This window comes from Heterodontus francisci, chromosome 5, assembly GCF_036365525.1.
Source record: "Heterodontus francisci isolate sHetFra1 chromosome 5, sHetFra1.hap1, whole genome shotgun sequence".
NCBI lineage: Eukaryota > Metazoa > Chordata > Chondrichthyes > Heterodontiformes > Heterodontidae > Heterodontus > Heterodontus francisci.
This window is the reverse complement of record NC_090375.1, coordinates 47,777,847-47,803,061: the sequence shown is the minus strand read 5'-3', so window position 1 is coordinate 47,803,061 and position 25,215 is coordinate 47,777,847. Positions and strand designations below refer to the sequence as shown.

At 45.1% G+C, this 25,215-nt stretch overlaps 1 protein-coding gene across 2 annotated transcripts in view; it reads right to left on the bottom strand.

Moving 5' to 3' along the window:
* Positions 1–25,215, bottom strand: part of LOC137369822 (CMP-N-acetylneuraminate-beta-galactosamide-alpha-2,3-sialyltransferase 1-like) — a 129,158-nt gene that overhangs the window by 7,766 nt on the left and 96,177 nt on the right. For both annotated transcript variants that reach the window (XM_068031382.1, XM_068031383.1), the window contains exons 4-6: positions 21,858–22,037; positions 20,610–20,655; positions 403–522 (exon numbers count right to left, since the gene is read on the bottom strand). In XM_068031382.1, coding sequence (XP_067887483.1) covers positions 403–522; positions 20,610–20,655; positions 21,858–22,037 — 346 coding nt within the window. The remainder of the gene's footprint in view (positions 1–402; positions 523–20,609; positions 20,656–21,857; positions 22,038–25,215) is intronic.

Below are 25,215 nucleotides of genomic sequence, written 5' to 3'. Positions count from 1 at the left end.
ATCAGTACCTAAACTCCATTTACCCACAATAGTTCCCCTGTCTAACAAATATCAGTCATGAAAGCTCTATTTGCCAGAGCATCCACTACATTTTGGGGGAAGAGAATTCCAGATTTCTACAATGCTTTGTGTGAAAATATGCTTCCTGATTTCACTCCTAAATGGCCTGAGTCTAATTTTCGGATATGTTCTTGATTCGCTCATCAGAGAAAATGGTCTCTATGTATCTACCCTGTTGATTCCTTTTAACATTTTAAACACTTTTATTAGATTTCCCTTAAATCTTTGATACTCAAGTGCTTGTGGCTGTCTGACATTTGGTGGTTTATTTACCAAATGAGCAATAATTGAGCTTATACTTCTCTTTTTAACAATTAAATATTAATTAGAAGCCACATTTACCTCATCACAGACATGAAGTGCAAAAACTATGACCAGCATCCCAGTCGAGGAGTATCTCCCATGATGCTCATTCCAGTTGTCATAAACATACTTAAAAAAATGTGGGCTAAAGACCAAAACCTGAAAATATAGAAACAAGAAAGCTGATTTAGAACAGGACTTATTTTTTTCTGGAAAGGCAAGTTGTAAGTCTACCATCAGGCTGATATTTTCCGATCTGGCTAAATATTTTCCTGATCACTTATAAGAGTCTGGTGTCGCCTGGCTGATACTTAATTTTTCTAATCTCTCTCCTACTCTTGTCAAAATTTGGTGGTGGGCTCACTACACTGTGGTCCTTCTCTGAGGTTCCTTAATGAAAATATAGGGTTCATAGGAACATAGGAGCAAGAGTAGGCCATTCAGACAATCGATCCTGCTCCGCCATTCAATACGATCATGGCTGATCATCCACTTCAATGCCTTTTTCCCCCACACGATCCCCATATCCCCTTACGTCATTTGTATTTAGAAATCTGTCAATCTCTACTTTCAACATACTCAATGACTGAGCTTCCTCAGCCCTCTGGGGTACAGAATTCCAAAGATTCACAACCCTCTGAGTAAAGAAATTTGTCTTAAATGGCTTCCCCCTTATTTTGAAATTGTGTCCCCTGGTTCTAGACTCCCCAACCAGGGGAAACATCTTACCTGTGTCATGCAGCCCCCCACCTGCCAAGAAGGAGGCATACTAATTTTGTCATATGAACATTGATTTTAAACTGTTGAAATGACTTGGTTAAACAGATCAGCAGTGGCTGGAAAAACATTTGCATACTAATGAACAGTGCTTGGAGAGACAAAGGACTATTCCCTGGTCCACTTAACCCAAAATGGGCTGTGATCACCAGACATTGAAGGTGAGGACGCTCCAGGATGACCTCTGAGATGGCAAAATCCACAAACAGAAGTGGTCAAACCAACTAGTCACATGACTAATTGCTGGGCAACCTGGGGTTTTTTGAATTGTGCCACAGAGAAAGGTAGAGGCAGTTGAAACTGAAGCTGGAGCAAGGAAGCCTCTCTCTCTCGTTTTCTCCCAGGCCACAGGACCCACGGAAGACACGTAAACCTCAAGAGAGAAAAGACTCCGACCTCGAAACAAGTTGAAGTGTGCACTGGGCCCCAACCAACTGCAAGTCTGACCGACAACCAAAGACTTCACAGCAAACTCACAGTAAAATAGAAACCCATCTATTGCCTCAACTTTTTCCCCTTTATTCTTTTCTACCTTTCTATCTCCATATGCATGTATGTTTATCGCATATGCATGCTAGTGTGGTCGCATCGCATATTCATAGTCGCTAACTGAATTCGAGTTTAATGTTACAACTAGGTGAAAATGGTGTCTTGGGGTCTTTTTCTGTCTTCACCTGGTCTTATTGTAACAGGGTTTAATTTTTAAACACACTGCATTTTGAGCTTCCCCTTGGTGAATCCTTGTTCACCACTTTCTAATTACAAGGCAAAGAAATGAGCATAAACAGGCTTTCTTAGGTTTAAAGAAGAAAAGTGAAATTTTATTAAAACTTAAACTCTAATTCGGTTAACGCCTATGGATACACAGCGGGCCCCATTCTAGCATGCATACGCGATACGCGCATGCAAATAGCAACAGAAAAGAGCAAAAGAGAAAAAAAGTACAAAGGTTTGAGGCAATCTCTGAAGAGGGGTTTTTACTGTGCCTTGAACTCGCTGTAGTCCTTGACTGTAGGTAGTGTTGCTTGTGATAGGTCTTCTTTTCTTCCCAGCAACATTTTTAAGTTTTTAACGTTCATATGGCAAAATAATGTGTGCCTCATTCTTGGCAGATGGGGGCCTGTATGACATTTAGGTTAATAAACTTCGACCTTTCTTGTTTAAAATCTAAGAAAACCTGTCTGAATTGATTTATTTGCCTTACAATTGGAAAGTGGTGAACAAGGATTCACTAAGGGAGAGCTAAAACATGGTGTTTTTCTAAGAATTAAACCAAGTTATGGTCAAACCAGGCAAAGGCTGAGAGGGACCCCCTAGACCCCTTCTCTCCTCGTTGTAAAAGAAATTTGGGGGCGACCGTCCTGGACTTTACCTCCAACCAATGAGAAATTGGAAGTGGGAAGCCAAATTGTTCCCAATCAAAAAAAGAGAAAAGATTTCAATACAGGTTTTCTTGTGGTTGTGTGTGATTGAATACTAACATGTCTGCGACCGAAGCTAGTAGCTCTGCAAGCCAGAGTGAAGTAACTTGGGATAAGTTAAAAGCACTGTCTATGGAGGACTTGAGGAAAATGGCTGAGCAGTGTGGGATCACTGTACATGGCAAGGCTAGGAAGTCTGAACTCCTAAGAAGAAGCAGAAGCAGTGTTAGAAGTAGACCCAGACAGGGTATTGTTAGCACAGATACAATTGGAACAAAGGAAACTTGAATTAGAGACAGGAGAAAGAGAAAGAGAGACAGGAGAGAGAGAAAGAAAGATTCTTCCAGAGGAATGTAAAGAAAGAGAGGAGAGAGAATGCATGGGTGGGGATAGAAAGAGAAAGAACCTTCCAGAAAGAATGCAAAGACAGAGAGCTGAAGCGGCTTGCGTTAACCGGGGGGGGGGGGGGGGGGGGGGGAGGGCGACAGAGTAACCCCAGTGAAAACATGGCCATTATGGAGGAGCGTAATTCAGGGTTGGGTACAGAATTGTTAAAACTTTCCCAACTGATCCCAAAATTCAGTGAAGGAGGCGTGGAAGCATTTTCTCTGTATTTTGAAAAACTGTCGAGGCAGTTAAAGTGGCCAGCTGAGGCTTGGACTCTGCTGTTACTGAGTGAATTAACTGGAAAAGCCCATGAGGTTTATTCCATGTTGCCAGATGAGAGTTCAGCAAATTATAAACTGACAAAAAATGCTATCCTTGGGGCATATGAGTTAGTACAGGAAGCCTATCACCAAAAGTTTAGAACCCTCAAGAAGCAAGCTGATCAAACTTACCTGCAGCTTGAGAGAAATAAACAGCTGGCTTTTGACCAGTGGCTGAATGCTCTTAAAGTGCAGCTCAGCTATGAAAATCTCAGAGAAGTAATTTTGCTAGAGGAATTTAAATACTCTCTCCCATTCATCATAAAGACACATGTAGAGGGACAGAAGGCTCACAGAGCCCGGCAAGCCGCAGTTCTGGCCAATGAGTTTGTCTCATTTATAGGTCAGTTTCCCAGGGGAGAACCTTTCCTAATCACCACCACAAATCTGAAAAGGACAAAGGGAAGGTGATAGAAGCCCAAGCAGTCCTGGGAGAAAAAGAAAAGCAGGAGACAAAGGGGACCCTCCTCCAGCCAAAAAGGAAGGTGCTGTGAGTAGGAGTGAGACCCGGAGACCTGTGTACTTCCATTGTAATAAAACAGGGCATTTAAGAGCTGACTGCTGGAAACTAAAAGGAAAACCTGTAGGGTTAATCAGGGCACACCCGCTCAGTGAAGAAGGGACCCTGATGGAAAGCACAGCTGAATAAGCTATGGCTTTAATTGCAGTAAGAGTGAGACCCAGGAAGTCTACTGCTGTAAGTGCAGGAAAATATAATAGGATTCCTGAAGGTTATCAGGGTTTTGTGTCTGAAGGGAGAGTAACCCCATACCCCTCAAGTGGGGTAAGCATGCCCATAAAATCTTCAGGGACACGGGGGCCACTAGATCCCTTTTACTGGGAAAAGGTCTGACCTTTTCCCCAGAGAGTGCAGTAAACTCCAGAATGGTGGTGAATGGCATTGGAGGGCAGTGTATGCCTGTATCTTTACATTGGATGCAACTGGAGTGCGACCTAGTTTCGGGACCAGTGACTGTAGGGATTGTGCCTAGTTTGCCTGTGGACAGGGTTGACCTGCTCCTAGGTAATGATCTGGCGGGATGAAGGTGGTAGCTTCCCCAGTAGAGAAAGAGAGACTGTAGGAGGTCAAAGAAACACGACAGTGGTTCCCTGCAGTTTCCCTGAATGGGTAATGAATCAGGCCATGATCAAACTAGCTCCCCCAGAGAAGACTGCATGAGGTCTGTCTGTCTAAGACTTTCTTTGGAAAGTTAGAAGACCCAGGGAATGAGTTAAATGGACCTTCCCTAGCTGAGGCTCAGCGAGCTGTCCCAGTATTGAAAGAGTTAGCACAGGCTGCCCAGTCTGAAAGTGAAGCAGAGGGAGTTCCTGATTGCTACTATTTAAAGAATGAGGAAATGGAGTTCTTCTCACAGACCTGAGGGCAAGGAGTGGACAGTAATTCACCAGTTAGTGGTGCCACAGAGGTACCAGAGAGAAATAGTAAGACTGGCCCATGAAATTGCGGTGTTTGTACATGTCAGTATACGAAAAACCAAAGCCTGCATGAGACAGCAGTTTGACTGGCCAAAACTCCACAAAGATTTGGTGGAGTACTGTAGGAGTTGCCACATTTGCCAGGTTGAGGGGAAACCCTTACCTACAGTGAAATCTACACCCCTAAGTCCTGCATCAGTGTTTGGAGGATCCTCCAGCAGAGGGCTGGTGAAGTGTAAGGGACCCCTGCTGAGAACAAAAGGGAACAGGCAGGCAGAAGGCTGGCAACAGGTTAGAAAGGAAAGGGGAATAAGGGACCAAAAGGGCAGGTTAAAGGAAGTGCGGGAGGAAGCATGGATGAAAACATTTACTATTCGGTCAGCCAACCCCGCAAAATTTGGAAAATTAGACCCCACATCCTCCTAAAAATCACATTTATTCCACTGGATGTGGAGGTGTCATGCAGACCCCCACCTGCCAAGAATGAAGCATATTAATTTTGACATATGATCATTGATTTTAAACTGTTGCTGGAATGAGGAAATGACTTGTTAAACAGATCAGCAGTGGCTGGAAAAATATTTGCATACTAACTGACAGTACTTGGAGAGACAAAGGACTATTCCCTGGTCCACTTAACCCAAACATTGAAGATGAGGACGCTCACATTCCAGGATGACGGCTAAGATGGCAGAATCCACAAGCAGAAGTGGTCAAACCAGCTAAGTCACATAACTAACATAGAAAATAGGAACAGGAGTAGGCCATTCAGCCCTTCGGGCCTGCTCCGCCATTCAAAAAAGATCACGGCTGATTGTCTAATTCAATACCCTGTTCCCGCTTTCTCCCCATATCCCTTGATCCCTTTGGCATTAAGAAATATACCTATCTCATTCTTGAATATATTTAATGTCTTGGCCTCCACTGCCTACTGCAGTAGAGAATTCCACAGGTACGCCACCCTCTGAGTGAAGAAATTTCTCCTCAGCTCAGTTCTAAATGGCATACTCCATATCCTGAGACTGTGACCCCTGGTTCTGGACTCCCCAGTCATCGGGAACATCCTCCCTGCATCTAGCCTGTCTAGTCCTGTTAGAATTTTATAGGTTTCTATGAGATCCCCTCTCATTCTTCTAAACTCTAGTGAATATAGGCCTAGTCGACCCAATCTCTCCTCATATGTCAATCCTGCCATCCCAGGAATCAGCCTAATAAATCTTCTTTGCACTCCCTCCATGGCAGGAGCAACTTTCCTCAGATAAGGAGACCAAAACTGCGCACAATACTCCAGATGTGGTCTCACCAAGGCCCTGTATAACTGCAGTAAGACATCCTTGCTCCATTCGTGACTCCTCAGATACTGAAGCAATCCGTGTAGAAATGCAGCAAGACCTGGACAATATCCAGGCTTGGGCTGATAAGTGGTAAGTAACGTTTGCGCCACACAAGTGCCAGGCAATGACCATCTCCAACAAGAGAGAATCTAACCATTTCCCCTTGACATTTAATGGCATTACCATCACTGAATCCCCCACTATCAATATCCTCGGGGCTACCATTGACCAGAAACTGAACTAGAGTAGCCATATAAATACCGTGGCTACAAGAGCAGGTCAGAGGCTGGGAATCCTGCGGCGAGTAACTCACCTCCCGACTCCCCAAAGCCTGTCCATCATCTACAAGGCACAAGTCAGGAGTGTGATGGAATACTCTCCACTTGCCTGGATGGGTGCAGCTCCAACAACACTCAAGAAGCTCGACATCATCCAGGACAAAGCAGTCCGCTTGATTGGCACCCCATCTACAAACATTCACTCCCTCCATCACCGACGCACAGTGGCAGCAGTGTGTACCATCTACAAGATGCACTACAGCAATGCACCAAGGCTCCTTAGACAGCACCTTCCAAACCCGTGACCTCGACCAACTAGAAGGACAAGGACAGCAAATGCATGGGAACACCATCACCTGCAGGTTCCCCTCCAAGTCACACACCATCCTGACTTGGAACTATATTGTCGTTCCTTCACTGTTGCTAGGTCAAAATCCTGGAACTCCCTTCCTAACAGCACTGTGGGTCTACCTACCTCACATGGACTGCAGCGGTTCAAGAAGGCAGCCCACCAGCACCTTCTCAAGGGCAATTAGGGCAATAAATGCTGGCCTGGCCAGCGATGCCCACATCCCATGAATGAATAAAAAAAAAACTCAAATCCTCTTGCAATGAAGGCCAACGTACCATTCGCCTTCCTAACTGCTTGCTGCACCTGAATACTTGCTTTCAGCGACTGGTGTACAAGGACACCCAGGTCTCATTGCACCTCCCCCTTTCCCAATCTATCACCATTCAGATAATAATCTGCCTTCCTGTTTTTACAACCAAATCTGCTGGGAAACCTGGGTTTTTTTTGAATTGTGCCACAGAGAAAGGAAGAGGCTGTTGAAACTGAACCTGGAGCAAGGAAGCCTCTCTCTCTCTCACTTTCTCCCAAGCCACTGAACCCAAGGAAGACACGTAAACCTCAAGAGAGAAAAGACTCTGACCTCGAAACAAGTTGAAGTGTGCACTGGGCCCCAACAAATTGCAAGTCTGACAGGCAGCCAAAGACTTCACAGCAAACTCAAAGGAAAGTAAAATAGAAAACTATCTATTGTCTTAAACTTTTCCCCTTTATTCTTTTCTACTTTTCTGTCTCTAACTACGTGTGTGTTTATCACATATGCATGCTAGCATGGTCGCGTCGCATATTCGTAGTCGGCAACCTTATTAGAGTTTAAGATTAATAAACCTCTACCTTTTTTTGTTTAAAATCTACGAAAACCTGTCTGAATTGATTTCTTTGCTTTACAATTGGAAAGCGGTGAACAAGGATTCACTAACGAGAGCTAAAACATGGTGTTTTTCTAAAAATTAAACCCTGTTATGGTTAAACCAGGCAAAGGCTGAGAGGGACCCCCTAGACCACTTCTCACCTGGTCGTAACACCTGAATCTATCATGTCTATCCCTTTAGTATTTTGTAGGTTTCAATGAAATCACCTCTCATTCTTCAAAACTCTAGAGAATACAGTCCCAGTTTCTCCAACCTCTCTTCATAGGTCAGTCCCGACATCCCGGGAACAAGTCTGGTGAACCTTCGTTGCACTCCCTCTTTGGCAATAGTATCCTTCCTAAGGTAAGGGGACCAAAACTGCACACAGTACTCCAGGTGCGGCCTAACCAAGGTTCTATACAATTGAAGCAAGACTTCACTATTGCTGTACTCAAATCCTCTTGCAACAAATGCTAACATACCATTAGCCTACTGAATTGCTTGCTGCACCTGCATATTTGCTTTTCATGACTTATTGACAAGGACACCCTGGTCCCTTTGCACATTTACATTTTCTAATCTCTTACCATTTAAGAAATACTCTGCACATTTATTCCTCCTACCAAAATAGATAACCTCACACTTTTCCACTTTATATTCCATCTGCCACGTTCTTGCCCACTCACTAAGTTTGTCCAAATTCCCTTGTAGCCACTTTGCATCTTCCTCACAACACACATCTCCACCTAGTTTTGGGTCATCCTTGAATGTGGAAATATTACATTTGGTCCCCAGATCCAAATCATTGATATATATTGTGAACAGCTGGGGCCCCGGCTTTTTGATCTTTGTGGCACCCCATTAGTCACAGACTGCCAACGCGAGAATGACCAATTTATTCCTACTTTGTTTTCAGCCTGTTAACCAATCCTTAATCGATGCCAGAACGTTACCTCCTATCCCATGTGCTTTAATTTTGCTAACCAACCAACTGTGGGGGACATTATCAAAAGCCTTCTGAAAATCCAAGTATACTATGTCCACCAACAGCTGCTCCCTATCCACCCTGTCCATGCCCCTCATAATCTTGTACACCTCAAACAGGTCACCCCTCAGTCTTCTCTGCTCCAGCGAAAACAACCCAAGCCTATCCAACCTCTCTTCATAACTTAAGTGTTCCATCCCAGGCAACATCCTGATGAATAGCCTCTGCACCCCCTCCAGTGTAATCACATCCTTCCTATAATGAGATGATCAGAAATAGACACAGTTGTGGCCTTACCAAAGTTCGGTACAACTGCAACATGACCTCCCTGCTTTTGTAATCTATGCCTCGATTGATAAAGGCAAGTGTCCCACATGCCTTTTTCACCAGCCTATTAACCTGCCCTTCTGCCTTCAGAGATCTATGGACAAACACGCCAAGGTCCTTTTGTTCCTCGGAACTTCCCAGTGTCAGGCCATTCATTGAATACTTCTGTGTCACATTACTCCTTCCAAGGTCTATCACCTCACACTTTTCAGGGTTAAATGCCATCTGCCACTTGTCTGCCCATTTGAGCATCCCGTCTATATCTTCCTGTAATCCAAGACACTCCACCTCACTGTTAACCACTCGACCGATCTTTGTGTCATTCGCGAACTTACTGAATCTACCACCCACATAGTCATCTATGTCATTTATATAAATGACAAACAATAGCAGACCCAGCACTGATCCCTGTGGTACGCCACTGGACACTGGCTTCCAGTCACTAAAACAGCCGTCTGTCATCACTCTCTATCTCCTACAGATAAGCCAATTTTGAATCCACCTTATCATGTTACCTTGTATCCCATGTGCATTTGCTTTCTTGATAAGTCTCCCATGTGGGACCCTGTCAAAGGCTTTGCTGAAATCCATGTAAACTACATCAACTGCACTACTCTCATCTACACACATGGTCACATGCTCAAAAAATCAATCAAATTTGTTAGGCATGACCTCCCTCTGACAAAGCCATGCTGACTATTCCTAATCAAATTTTGCCTCTCCAAGTGGAGATAGATTCTCTCCTTCAGAATTTTCTCCAATAGTTTCCCCAGCACTGATGTGAAACTCACTGGTCTGTTGTTCCCTGGCTTATCTCTACAACCGTTCTTAAATAGTGGGACCACATTAGCTGTTCTCCAGTCCTCTGGCACCTCCCCCGTGGCCAGAGGGGAATTAAAAATTAGGGTCAGAGCCCCTGCAATCTCCACCCTCGCCTCCCACAGCATCCTGGGACACAAATCGTCCAGACCTGGAGATCTGTCCACTTTTAAGCCTTCCAAAACCTCCAATACCTTGTCACTCCCAATGACAATTTGCTCAAGAGCCTCACAGTCTCTCTCTCTAAATTCCATATCTACATCCTCATTCTCTTGTGTGAAGACAGATGTGAAGTATTCATTCAACACCCTACCAATGTCCTCTGGCTCCACCCACAAATTTCTCCCTTGGTCCCTAATGGGTCCTACTCTTTCCCTGGTTATCCTCTTCCCATTGATATACTTATAGAATATCTTGGTATTTTCCCTACTTTTACCAGCCAGAGCTTTCTCATATCCCCTCTTTGCTCTCCTAATTGCTTGCTTAAGCTGCATCATACACTTTCTGTATTCCACTAATGCTTCCATTGATTTGCTTTCCTTGTATTTGCTAAAAGCCTCTCTTTTCCTTCTCATCATACCCTGAATGTTTCTCGTCATCCATGATTCTCTGGGCTTGTTGCTCCTACCTATTACCCTAGAGGAAACATGTTGGGCCTGTACCCTCCCCATTTCCTTTTTGAATGCCCCCACTGCTCTTCTGTAGATTTCCCGACAAGTAACTCTTTCCAGTCTACCTTGGCCAGATCCTGCCTTATTTTACTAAAGTTCGCTCTCCCCCAATCCAAAACCTTTTTTTGCAACTTGTCTATTTCTTTCTCCATAGCACATAGCGGCGCAGTGGTTAGCACCGCAGCCTCACAGCTCCAGCAACCCGGGTTCAATTCTGGGTACTGCCTGTGTGGAGTTTGCAAGTTCTCCCTGTGTCTGCGTGGGTTTTCTCCGGGTGCTCCGGTTTCCTCCCACAAGCCAAAAGACTTGCAGGGTGGTAGGTAAATTGGACATTATAAATTGCCCCTAGTATAGGGAGGTGGTAGAGAAAATATAGGGACAGGTAGGGATGTGGTAGGAATATGAGATTAGTGGAGGATTAGTATAAATGGGTGGTTGATGGTCGGCACGGACTCGTTGGGCCGAAGGGCCTGTTTCAGTGCTGTATCTCTAAACTAAACTAAACAAGCTTAAATTGTACCATGGTGTGTTTGCTGTCACCAAAGTGCTCCCCCACCAACACATCAACCACCTGTCCAGCTTCATTCCCCAGAATTAGGTCCAGCACTGCACCCTCCCTTGTTGGATCCTCTACATATTGAGCTAAAAAGTTCTCCTGTATACATGTTAAAAACTCCACTCCATCTCAGCCCTTAACATGATGACTATCCTAATTAATGTTGGGAAAGTTGAAATCACCTAATATAATTACCCTATTATTATTTTTACACACCTCTGCAAATTGCGCAGATATTTGCTCCTCAATTTCCCTCTGACTATCTGGGGGTCTATAATGAACACCTAGCAATGTGGCTGTCCCTTTTTTATTCCTAAACTCTACCCATAAAGCTTCATTTGATGCCCCCTCCAAGATATCATCTCTCCTTACTGCAGTAATTGACTCCTTAACTAATATTGCTATGCCCCCTCCTCTTTTACCCCCTCCTCTGTCTCGCCTGAAGATTCTATATCCCGGGATATTGAGCTGCCAATCCTGCCCCTCCCTCAACCACAACTCTGTGATGGCTATTATATCACAATTCAACATGTCAATCATTGCCCTTAACTCATCCGTTGTACATGTAATACTCCTGGCATTAAAGTAGAGGCCATCCATACTGGTCTTACTCCCTTGAAACTTACTTCCGCTGTATTCCCTCTGACTTGTTTGCTTTCCTGTGTTTAGCTGTGTCCCTATTCTGCTAGGAGTCTGTGTCCCCTCCCCCTGCCAAATTAGTTTAAACTCCTCCCAACAGCACTAGCAAACCCGCCAGCAAGGATGTTAGTCCCCTCTGGTTCATTGTAGACCGTCCTGCTTGTACAGGTCCCATCTTCCCCGGCAACGGTCGCAGTGGTCCAGGAATCTAAATCCCTCCCTCCTGCACCAACTCTTAAGCCACGCATTCATCTGTGCTATTCTCCTATTTCTATGCTCGCTAGCACGTGGCACTGGGAGTAATCCAGAGATTACAACCCGAGAGGCCCTGCTTTTTAGTCTACTGCCTAACTCCCTGAATTCCTGATGCAAGACCTCATCCCTCTTTCTACCTATGTCATTGGTACCAACATGTACCATGATCTCTGCCTTATCACCCTTCCCCTTCAGGATGCCCTGCAGCCGTTCAGTGACATCCCAGACCCTGGCACCAGGGAGGCAACACACCATCCTGGAGTCACGTTGACGGCCACAGTAGCACCTATCTGTTCCCCTGACTATAGAATCCCCTATTACTATTGCTCTTCCTCTCTTTCCCCCTTCCTGTGCAGACAGGCTGCTTGTGGTGCCAGAGGCTTGGCTCTGTCTGCACTCCCTTGAGGAACCAGCCTCATCAGCCTCCAAAATGGAATACCAATTTGCAAGCGAGACCCCAGGGGACTCCAGAACTACCTGGCTGTTTCTCTTGGACTGCCTGGTGGTCACCCATTCCCTTCCTTCCTCAAGTCCCTTCAGCTGCAGTGTGATCTCCTCTCGAAACGTGCTATCCACGATGCTCTCAGACCTGCGGATGCTCCACAGTGTTTCCAGCCGCCATTCCAGCTCTGAAACCCGAGCTTCCAGGAGCTGCAGTTGGACACACTTCCTGCACACATGATCGTCCCGGGGACTGGAAATGTTCCCGGATTCCCACATGCAGCAAGAGGAGCAAACCATGGCTTTAAGCTCTCCTGCCATGACTAAACCCTTTAAATTTAAAACTTTAGAAGACTATTATAATATAAATAAAATCACCTAAGTCTTGCTAAAACAATGACTTACTTTCAATCCAGTTTGAAAAATACCCACCAGGACTTACTCACCAGCTGTGCTCTTTGGAAACTTTCGGCTCCCCTCACGCTCTTTGAGGATAGGTAGGAAATGAAAGGAGCTCCTCGCTCCCTCCTCACAGAACTCCCTCAGTCACAAAACTCCCACTTTAGCACTCTAAGGCAGCCCCAAGTCAGTACTCCAGTGCAAACGAAGTCAGCACTGCAAGAGGGCCCACTTTTATACTGTCTGACTCTAGCCCCTGAAAACTGGTTTAAGCCAGCTATCTAATTAACAAGGTGCAGCTGCAAGCAGAGCCTGAGTGAACTCTGTTTAAAGCTGGTCTAAAACTTACCTTCTCCAACCCAAACAGCAACTGTTAAATTAATTTGCTAAATAAAAGTCTAGACTTTAGATAAAAACTAACCCTTAATTACTCTCAGTCACAAAACTCCCACTTTAGCACTCTAATGCAGCCCCAAGTCAGCACTCCAGTGCAGACAAAAAGTTGTCCAATGTTCAACCATCACCTTCAGCTTTCCCCAACAATCTCTGCGCCTTCATCACTGATTCCATCTCCTTTCCCAGCCATTGTCTTAGGTTGAACCAGACGAGTTGCAGACTGGAATTTTTTGTTGGGCGGTGGGGGGGTGGTGGCCACATCCACCAGCAGAAAAGTCGGCGCTGAGCCCACCTCCACTGGGCCTGGACAGCTTTGTCCCAGCAGCACCACTGAGAGTGGTGGCCACTGCTCGGACTGCACCCAGCCACCGGAAGAAGATGAAGGATGGCCCCAGAAAAAAGTTAAGTTTTTAGGGTCTCGCCAGGGACAATCGGTTCGGCCCAGGAAAGGCAAGGGGGGTAGATTATGGGGGCAAGAGAAGTGTTGTGCATTGGGGGCGGATGGGGCTTCGGGTCGGCCCTCTGTGGGGCACAGGGTGCCTGATCAGGAGGGCCACCCCAGCCCGCAAAAAGGCCACCTGCTTTCATCAGGCAGGCTTTTTGAAGCCCTCAGCCACCCACCAGCCAAGAGTAAAATACAGAAGCCCTTAAGTGCCAGGACATTGGCCACTTAAGGACCTTGATTGGCCTGGGGTTGGCGGGCCATTACTCGCCTTTGCTGCCCGCGTAAATTGGCAACTGGGGTGGGGGAAGGGGCCCGAGAATGCTCCCCCCCCCATCTCCCACTCAATTTTCCCCACCCCGGCATCCGACCCGCTCATTTGGAGGGCATAACATTCCGGCTGCAGTCTCAGTATCCTATTTGTGAGTAGCTGAACTTCCAATCCGATACCTTCTCCGTCAAAAAGATTTCCATTTCCATGACGTCAGCTACCTTCAGCCCAATCTCAGCCTACCTGCTGTTGGAATCCCATCTCCAAAGTCAACTTTTCTGATGTTTTCCTGCCCAGTCTCCCATCCTTCACCCATTCTAAACTTCAGTTCATCCAAAACTCTGCTGCCCATATCTGATACACCAAGTCCAACTCAGATTTAAAATTCTCATCCATCTATTTAAATCGCTTCATGCGCTCATCCCTAGCTATCTCTGTATATTTGCTTCAGGTCTGCAGCACCTCCCCCCTCACCCTGCAACCTCAAACTCTTCATTCCTCTGGCTCTCGCTCTTTTGCATTGTTTCCAAACTTTTATCTCATTATTGGCAGCGTGCTTTCAGCCACAAGGGCCACACGCTCTGGAATTCTTTCCCTAAACACTTGCACTTCGGAATCTCCCTCTCGTCCTTTTAAAACGCTGCATAAAACCCACCACCTTGACCAATTTTTTGATGAAAAGAAAAGATGGATGAATGTTTTGCTGACTGAAATACAGGGCCATCACAATACACACCTCAAGGAGATCTCGGTCTATCAGAAAACCTAGTATGTTGCCAGTGAAAATCTTTAGTCAGTCAATGTACTTATTTTTTGCATAAAGAAGTGATTTGGAAGGAATACTAGATTAGCTGCTGGATGTCCCATATAATCCACAGTAGAAAGGGGCCATCTCCTAAAACACAACAACCAGAGTCAGGCACCACCCATTGAATAGTGTAAATGCACGTTTGAATGTTGTGCAGAGTGTTATTTTACTATAAGTTAGAAGCAAACAGATTTTACCCAACAAAAAAGGTCAATGATTTTGTTTGTGAAACTGTGCAGGAGACTGTCGGTGGAAGTGGTTAATTTACCAAGTAAAGAAATGGTGGACTTTTGGCTGAAATGCAGAATGAATTAATGTCAGTTGCCCAATCTTTGTTGGTGTATTGGTGGCCTTGTTAACACTTTCACTCATCGACTCGCCAATGGTTGTGTTATTCTTTGTTCTCCTTGGTGAGGCATCGACTGCAGGGTGAATTTATAGAGCATGTGGCAGTCAATATATATTTGTGGTACTCTGGGGAAGCTGTTTTCTTTAGGCGCCCTCTGATTAAAACCCTGAAGTGCTGCTTTAAGCTCCCATTGCTATGTTCTAGAATGATTCTGGGATCGGTGCTGTTTGTAGTGTACATTAATGATTTAGTTATGAATATAGCAGGTATGATCAGTAAATTCGCAGATGACATGAAAATTGGTGGTGTCGTAAATAGTGAGGAGGAAAGCCTTAGATTACAGGACGATATAGATGGGCTGGTAAGATGGGCAGAGCAGTGGCAAATGGAATTTAATCCTGAGAAGTGTGAGGTGATGCATTTTGGGAGGACCAACAAGGGAAGGGAATATACAATGGATGGTCGGACCCTAGGAAGTACAGAGTGTCAGAGGAATCTTGGTGTACTTGTCCATAGATCACAGAAGGCAGCAGCACAGGTAGATAAAGGTGGTTAGGAAGGCATATGGGATACTTGCCTTTATTAACCGAGGCATAGAACATAAGAGCAGGGAGATTATGATGGAGCTGTATAAAACGCTAGTTAGGCCACAGCTGGAGTACTGTGTACAGTTCTGGTCGCCATACTATAGGAAGGATGTAATTGCACTGCAGAGGGTGCAAAGGAGATTCACCAGGATGTTGCCTGGGCTGGAGCATTTCAGCTATGAAGAGAGACTGGACAGGCTAGGGTTGTTTTCCTAACAGCAGAGAAAGCTGAGGGGGACCTGATTGAGATATACTAAATTATGAGGGGCATAGATAGGAAGAAACTTTTTCCCTTAGCACAGGGCTCAATAACCAGGGGGCATAGATTTAAGGTAAGGGGCAGGAGGTTTAGACGGGATTTGAAGAAAATATTTTTCACCCAGAGGGTGGTTGGAATCTGGAACACACTGCCTGAAGGGCTGGTAGAGGCAGGAACTCTCACAACATTTAAGAAGTATTTTGATGAGCACTTGAAACTCCATAGCATACAAGACTATGAGCCAAGTGCTGGAAAATGGGATTAGAATAGACAGGTGCTCGATGGCCAGCACGGACACGATGGGCCAAAGGGCCTGTTTCTGTGCTGTATAACTCTATGACTCTAATGTAGTTAGAATTGTATCTGTGCTCAGCCTCTGTCCATGGTTGGTACAAGTGTCATGAGCCACGATTGCAAAGGGAAGTCTTGGTCTTTTCCACTCTTCCATATTCTCCAAGTAAGCATGCTGTAAAATGAAGCAATGTGAGAACTGCCAATGAAGCAGATATTCTGTGCATACCAACTAGATGTTGAATCAAACTCCTCATGGTTTATGCAGGGCACAGAACAGGATACCGACATGGATGCAATCAATGACTCTGAACCCTGGGACAGCCCTTAACATGCTGATACTGCTGGTCAGCTGTGAAAGTGATGAAATTTTGGCCCAGATGAATAATGCATTTGTGAGCTCCTTTATACTTCTGTGCACAGCAAGCTGGATGATGTCACAGATGTCCTCATTGTCAGCCCGGGGCCAAATTCATTTTGATGGTAACTAGTCGTAATATGGATAATTCATTGATATAGGAGATAGCAAAACTCTGCCACAGTTTCTCTGCTTAGCATTAAGGCACTGCTCTTGAGTCATTGCTGGGGATGTCAGACCCAATGGGGGTAATTCTGACTGTACAAAATGGCCAATGTCAGAATAGTTGCCTGTTAAGTTAAGGGAAACTAAAATCGGAAGAGATAGGTAGTAGACTGCTGATCCACTATCTTCTGTTTTACACTATCACCCAAAATCAAAATGACACACAATGTGTTGTACGCTGATGGGATTGGCTGGTAAGCCTTGCACACCACCTGAACTGATAGCAGCTCCTTCCTGCTCTTGCTAGTCTGCTTCAGCCATCTGCAGTGCTGGGAATCACTAAAAACACTTTCTAAAATAAATACTGGATTCAATCAACTATGGAGCAGTTCTATTCAGAACCTAGACACAGCATCTGCAACAATGCTTGTTTTGTTTGAAAGAGGTTTAGCAATGCACCACACATCCCATGGTTCTCATCCCACAATATGTTGTGCTGTTGAACCAATCATGTAATGTTGGTAATAGTGACTTCAGTAACTCTAAAGCATATTTTCAGTGCTCTGACACCAAGTAGCTTCCTCAGAACAGTAATTTGGCATTGGAACTAAATTAATTGGAGGTAATCTAATTGGAACCTCGCCAGCACAATGTAATCTCTCCATTACTGCTCTTTAATCCTTGAATAGCACAGTTGTGCCATCGAACACTGACTGTAATTTATAGGTACTGGCCTCATTGCTACTTTGATCATCCGTGGGAATTTCATATGGGAAAAAATATGTGTTCACTTGGATATTAAAGGCACTACAAACGTCTCCATGTGGGAAATGGACCAGTATATCCCATGGAAATGAAAAGACCAGCCAAGTATCACACAAGCCTTTATCATGATAAACCCAACTCTCATCACAGATCCTAAACCAATTCAACTCTAGGTTATCAATTCTGTAAGCCCCACCAGAGATCACAAACCACTCACCTTTCCCCAAAGGTTCTCAACTAAACACCCCTCAACCACTCCAGATCTTAATATTATTTAGAATGGAATTACATAGAACTTATAGCACAAGAATAGGCCAGTCAGGCCAACTGATCAGTGCCTGTGTTTATGCTTCACACAAGCCTTCTCTCATCATCCAAAGACTCATGAATTCTTCAAAATCAATATAGCCTATTAACCATCCACCAATCACCACATCATAGATATTCAGCCCTTCCCACAGACCCTCAACAATATGTCTATGGATCATCAGAAATACCCAGTTATCCACTCCTCAAAAAGTCTCGATTACTGACACTTACAATAAATGTTCAATGATCTGTGCCTCTTTATACTACTCATTCCCACTGCGCTGCATATTCTCAACCAGTCACCACTTACGATAAACCTGCAGGCTTTTCAAAATAAGTTCATTCACAGGATGCGAGTGTCGCTGGCAAGGCCAGCATTTATTGCCCACCCCTATATAACTTAGTGGTTTTCCGGCCATTTCAGAGGGCAGTTGAGAGCGAAACATATTGCAATGGGTCTGGAGTCACATTTAGGCCAGACCGGGTAAGGGCAGCAGATATCACCAATACTGATACCAGCTTTTTAATTCCACATTTAATTACTTAACTGAATTTAAATTCCCCAGCTACCATGTTGATTTAAACTCATCTCTCCAAATCATTAGTCCAGGTCTCTGGATTACTAGGTCCAGTAACAACAAAAGAAAAAAGAACAAAGAACAGTACAGCACAGGAACAGGCCATTCGGCCCGCCAAGCCTGCGCCGATCTTGATGCTTGTCTAAACTAAAACCTTCTGCACTTCCGAGGTCCGTATTCCTCTATTCCCATCCTATTCATGTATTTGTCAAGATGACTCTTAATCGTTATCGTACTTGCTTCCACCACCTCCCCCGGCAGCAAGTTCCAGGCACTCACCACCCTCTGTGTAAAGAACTTGCCTCGCACATCCCCTCTAAACTTTTCCCCGTCGCACCTTAAACCTATGTCCCCTAGTAACTGACTCTTCCACCCTGGTAAAAAGCTTCTGACTATCCACTCTGTCCATGCCACTCATAACTTTGTAAACCTCTATCATGTCGCCCCTCCACCTCCGTTGTTCCAGTGAAAACAATCCGAGTTTATCCAGCCTCTCCTCATAGCCAATGCCCTCCAGACCAGGCAAGATCCTGGTAAACCTCCTCTGTACCCTCTCCAAAGCCTCCACATCCTTCTGGTAGTGTGGCGACCAGGATTGCACGCAATATTCCAAGTGTGGCCTAACTAAGGTTCTGTACAGCTGCAGCATGACTTGCCAATTTTTATACTCTATGCCCCGACCGATGAAGGCAAGCATGCCGTATGCCTTCTTGACTACCTGATCCACCTGCGTTGCCACTTTCAGTGACCTGTGGACCTGTACGCCCAGATCTCTCTGCCTGTCAATACTCCTAAGGGTTCTGCCATTTACTGTATACTTCCCACCTGTATTAGATCTTCCAAAATGCATTACCTCACATTTGTCCGGATTAAACTCCATCTGCCATTTCTCCGCCTAAGTCTCCAACTGATCTATATCCTGCTGTATCCTCTGACAATCCTCATCACTATCCGCAACTCCACCAACCTGTGTGTCGTTCACAAACTTACCAATCAGACCAGCTACATTTTCCTCCAAATCATTTATATATGCTACAAACAGCAAAGGTCCCAGCACTGATCCCTGCGGAACACCACTAGTCACATCCCTCCATTCAGAAAAGCACCCTTCCACTGCTACCCTCTGTCTTCTATGACCGAGCCAGTTCTGTATCCATCTTGCCAGCTCACCTCTGATCCCGTGTGACTTCACCTTTTGTACCAGTCTGCCGTGAGGGACCTTGTCAAAGGCTTTACTGAAGTCCATATAGACAACATCCACTGCCCTTCCTTCATCAATCATTTTTGTCACTTCCTCAAAAAACTCAATCAAGTTAGTGAGACACGACCTCCCCTTCACAAAACCATGCTGCCTCTTGCTAATAGGTTCATTTGTTTCCAAATGCGAGTAAATCCTGTCCCGAAGAATCCTTTCTAATAATTTCCCTACCACTGACATAAGGCTCACCGGCCTACAATTTCCTGGATTATTGTTGCTACCCTTCTTAAACAAAGGAACAACGTTGGCTATTCTCCTGTAGCCAATGAGGATACAAAGATTTCTGTCAAGGCCCCAGCAATTTCTTCCTTTGCCTCCCTCAGTATTCTGGGGTAGATCCCATCAGGTCCTGGAGACTTATCTACCTTAATGCTTTGCAAGACGCCCAACACCTCCTTTTTTGATAACGACATGACCCAGACTATCTACACTCCCTTCCCTGGACTCATCATCCACCGTCCTTCTCTTTGGTGAATACTGATGCAAAGTATTCATTTAGTACCTCGCCCATTTCCTCTGGCTCCACACATAGATTCCTTCCTCTGTTCTTGAGTGGGCCAACCCTTTCCCTGGCTACCCTCTTGCTCTTTATATATATATATATATATATATATAGCCTTGGGATTCTCCTTAATTCCGTTTGCCAATGACTAACATAATCACTATGCTACTGTACCCCACAAAAGGCTACCTTTCCCCTAAAATTGTCAGTGAAAAGCATTGTGATCTTTGCATCAATAATACATTCAATATCAGGGCTTGATTTGACTTATTTCAAGATGTCTCACTTAGCCTTGCTCTGGAGTCGAGTCAGGCACTACAACCTCAGATAACAGCAAAATATTGCGGATGCTGGAACTCTGAAATGAGAACAGAAAGTGCCAGAAATACTCAGCAGGTCTGGCAGCATCTGTGTCGAGAGAAACAGAGTCAACGTTTCAGGTCTACGATCCTCCTTGAAACGTTAACTCTGTTTCTCTCTCCACAGATGCTGCCAGACCTGCTGAGTATTTCCGGCACTTTCTGTTCTCATTACATCTTCAGTGTTGGTGAAAAAATTACAACTAATTTAAATGCTGCTTCAACCAGTCACCAAAGATCTTCCACCTGTATCACATCATTGATCCTTCCAAACTAAATACAGATAACAAAATTCCAACTCACCTTCTCTTTATTTGCCTTGATTTGACGCAACACTGGTATATAAGTGCTGTAAATAAATATCATGTAGAAAATGTATTAATTCGCTTCATTCTGACCACACAATTTTAAAGAGAAGTACAACAATTTTATCTGAACAATCTGATATCTAATTATCTGTTACTGACCAACATGGGACCTCCTGCTGTAGTGCAATTGTTTAATGCTGAACAAAACAACTCATATCATTGACACCTATAAATCCACAAGAATAAAAAGCTGTACATCATTTAATTGGAGAGAGATTACAGAACTCTGCAGTCCAGAGGAATCTGAGTGTCCTGGTACATGAATTAGATTAAAGGCCTGTTACCCGACCCGACCCGAACCCGACACGTCATCGGGTCCCATCGGGCCCCTCTTCCAGGTCCGGCTTTCAGGCTCGGGTTGGGTCGGGCTGAGTCTGAGTAGGGCTCGGGTCGGGCCAGGCACACATGGTCAGTGCACTGCCGGTAAGGATTAAAAATAAAAAACTTACCTGAACTTACCCAACCCCGATGGGACCCGACGACATGTGTCGGGTTTGGGTCGGGTAGCAGGCCTTTAATCCCTTTTATGACGAAGATGAGGAGAAATCCTTTTCTTTCAGAGGGTTGTTAGGCTGTGGAATTCTCTTCCCCAGAGAGCAGTGGAGGTAGGGTCATTGAATATTTTTATGGCTGAGTTAGACAGATTCTTAATTGACAAGGGAGTCAAAGAGTATCGGGGATAGACAGGAAAGTAGAGTTGAGGCCACAATCAGATCTTATCAAATGGCAGAGCAGGCTTGAGGGGCTGAATGGCCTACGCCTGCTCCTAATTCATACGTGTGTATGTATGTCTGTATCTCATCACTGATGAACATCTCGACGTCCCTCTAATTCTCTATTTCCAATGATATTTATGGGGTGCTATAGTCAATGAGTAACTCAGCTTTATTGGACTGTGCCAGTATGTTGTAAATTAGAATTCTCATTGACCAACATTATACATCTCCTTACAGCCAATCTGGACAAAAGTTTTTTTAGGCCGATACATAGAGGATGGGTACTTGGGCAGGTGTGGGAGGGTCACAGACCCAATTGAAGCTCTACTCCAGAAAGAGTCAATGCCTTCAATTCTGGAGAGCGTTAAAGGGAAAAAATATGTAAAAATAATGCGAGAGCTGTTGACCATCATGGAGTTACTGTCTGTTCATGTTTTTCCTTTAACAAGAGTTAGCTATTGACTCACCGGGTGATGTTGCCCGTTGTAAAAGCACTGATTAGCCAACTTATGTCCAAAATTTTAAATGGTATCAAAACCAAGGAGACATTTTCTGCGAGGTTCTGAGCACTTTCAGGGTACATGAAGTGATGCGTGGTTTTACTGCCCACATCTGCCTCGTAGCCAGTGGTCCGTGCCCGATTCATCCTATGTGAACAGGAGACAGAGAAAGGAAAAGTGAGTATGTCGGAAGACAACAGGACAAGTGCTAAAATGATTGTAGCTCTGTGTTGAGATAGTGGGCTGAATTTTACAGGCCCCACGACATCGGGGGTCGTGGCGGAGGGGCCCGGAAAATGCCTCCAGGAGAGGCCCAGCACGGGCTTTGAAGGATAGCCCCATATTACCGGTGGCGGCGAGGTCTCGTGGTGGCCCCCATCCCGCTCAGTGACAGGGCCGAAATTTAAATATTCTATGCGAACGAAGGCATAATTACTTATCTCGTTGCGCTAGCCATCCCGCTCCCATATTACGGTCAGTGGCCAACACTCCTGCGCCATCCAATCCCCGACCAGTGAAGCATGGTGGGGTACTGGTGGGGAGGGGGAAAGAGCAGGGAAAACTAATGCAATTGGTGGAGGGGATGGTGGGAATGGGTTGAAGTGAAAGTTAATAAAATTCGGTGGGGGGAGGCGGGAAGGTTGGGGTCGCAAGGTACGTTTTTTGCGGAGAGAAGAGGGCAATCAATAAAATGATTAGTCATTGGGGAGGGTGGGAGAGGGGCTTGATTCTTTCATTAAATTTATAACTTTAATAATATCATGTATATCTCTTTAAAAATTCTAATGCAATGGAATGGTTCGAGCCTTTAAAAATGGCACCTGCGCCTGCAAAGTGGTGCAGTACACCATTGCCGGGACAGAGCGCCCATCTCCTCCACCTCATCAGGAGGTCTGGTCCGCCCCAGCCATGTAAATGAGCCGCTGCCGCAATAAATATCGCGGTGGCTCCGCAGAGTAAATCTTGCCAGTGTTTCTACTCTCCCTCCTGAAAGTCTGGCTCTAATGTTTTGACCATGCCTCCTAATCCTAGACCAGAGTTGTCCAACCTCTTCAGGTGGAGGGCTGCATTACGATTCTTGCTCGGCCCAGGGGGCTGGTGAGAAAATTTCAAAAGATAAATGTATTAAAAATTTATCTTACTAATAAAAACAACAAAGGTGCATTTTTGTGTAGAAGCTTTAAATGAGAAGACTAATTTATTGATTTACTTTCTCGTCACTACATTGAAAACTGATTCAATGACAAAACTGGAATTATATTTGTTTGCATAAGTAATCAATCTCTGCCAGCACACTTGATGTAGCGATGCAGAGTATTCTGGATGGATTTCCATCTGTCAGGAGAGACCTTGATCTCTCTCCCCCCTCTCCCCATGCTGTGTTTGTGTGTCTCGTTCTCTCTTGCACCACCGCCCCCCCGCCCTCCACCTCACTAGGAATAGGGGACACAGATTGAAAGCTTTGGGCAAAAGATTCAGCGGGAATATGAGGAAGCACATTTTTACACAGTTGGTGATAATGACCTGGAACTCGCTGTACACAAGGGTAGTGGAAGTGGAGAGGATCAATGACTTCAAGAGGAAGTTGCATGGCCACCTGAGAGAGAAATAGTGGGGCTACGGGGATCGAGCCAGGTAATGGAACTGACTACAGAGCTCTGTAGAGAACCGGCATGTGCTCAATGAACAGAATGGCCTCCTTCTGTGCTGTAAGTAAATGACTCTTTGACTCTCTCCCCCCACTCCCATTTTCTGTCTGTCTGTCTCTCTCTCTCCCCCTCTGTCTGTCTCTGTCTCCCTCTCCCCCCTCTCTCTATTTCCTTCCCCTCCACTGTCATCTTCTCCCCACTCTCCCTGTCCCTCTCCACCCACCCTCTCTCTGTATCTCTCCCCCCTCTCTCTCCACCTCCGTGTCTCCAATGTTCCCCGCACCGTGTTACCTGCTCTGTGTTCCCCACTCCCCTCTCAGTGTTCCCCGCTCAGTGTTCCCCCTCTCTCCCCCCCACTTTGCTGTCTCTGTCCCCCTTTTTCTCTCTCGCTCTGTCCCCCCTCTGCCTCTTTCTCTCTCTCTCTCTCCATTCCCCCTCTCCCTCTCTCTCTCTCCCTCTCCGCCTCTCTCCCTCACATAATTGCAGAGAGTGGAACATTCAACAGATGGTCGGTCAGTTCTTTTTAAAAACATCATGCTGTCAGTTTCACAGGTGACAGTTTCTGTCATCTGGAACAGCCATTCCCCAACAGACTCACGGCTTTCCAGTGGGCTTTTAAAAAAAAACCGTCAGAACCTGCCGGAAAGCCCCGGGTCAGTTGAGAAACGACGGATCCCAATGTCAGCAGCTGTCACGTGTGAAACTTAGAGCGCCACGTTTTTAAAAAGGCCGCTCGGCCCCGGGAACAGTTTATATCCACGGGCCGGATGGAAAAGTTTGGTGGGCAGGATCCTGGCTCTGTCCTAGACTCTCCAATTAGTAGAAATAGGGTAGATTGGGAGAAACTCTCTGATCTGCTTAATATCTTGAAAAGCTTGATCAAATCACCCTATGATTCCAGGAATAAAAGCCTTGTTAGTTTAATAACAGCAAAATACTGCAGATGCTGGAAATCTGAAATAAAAACAGAAACTGCTGGAAATACTCAGCAGGTCTGGCAGCATCTGTGAAGAGAGAAACAGTTAACATTTCAGGTGAGTGACCTTTCATCAGAACCGTTCGCATCATGAAAGGTCACAGACTTGAAACGTTAACTCTCTTTTTCCATAGATGCTGCCTGACCTGCTGAGTATTTCCAGCACTTTCTGTTTTAATCTCTCCTCATACCTTAAGCCTTGGGAATCCATATATCATTCTAGTAAATCTATGCTACACTCCTTCCAAGGCAAATATATCCTTCCTAAAGTGTAGTGCCCAGAACTGCTCACAGTACTCTAGGTGTGGTCTAACCACAGGGCATCTACCCACTTATAACGGCCAGGATTTCATTGGCCTTTTTGATTATTTTCTGTATCCATTCATGACATTTTAATGATGTGTACCTGGACCCCAAGTCTCCTTGGATCTCCAATGTTTCTAACTTTCCACCATTTAGAAAGCACCCCGTTCTCTCCTTTTAACGTTCAAAGTAGATGACCTCACATTTTCCTACATTGAAATCCACTTACTGCTGTTTTTCCCATTCACTTAATCTATCAATATTTCTTTTGTAAATTTATATTTCCATCTACATTGCTTACAATACAGCCTATCTTTGTGTCATCGGCAAATTTGGATATGTGTCTTTCTATCCGATCATCTAAGTCGTTAATGAATACAGTGAATAGTTGAGGGCC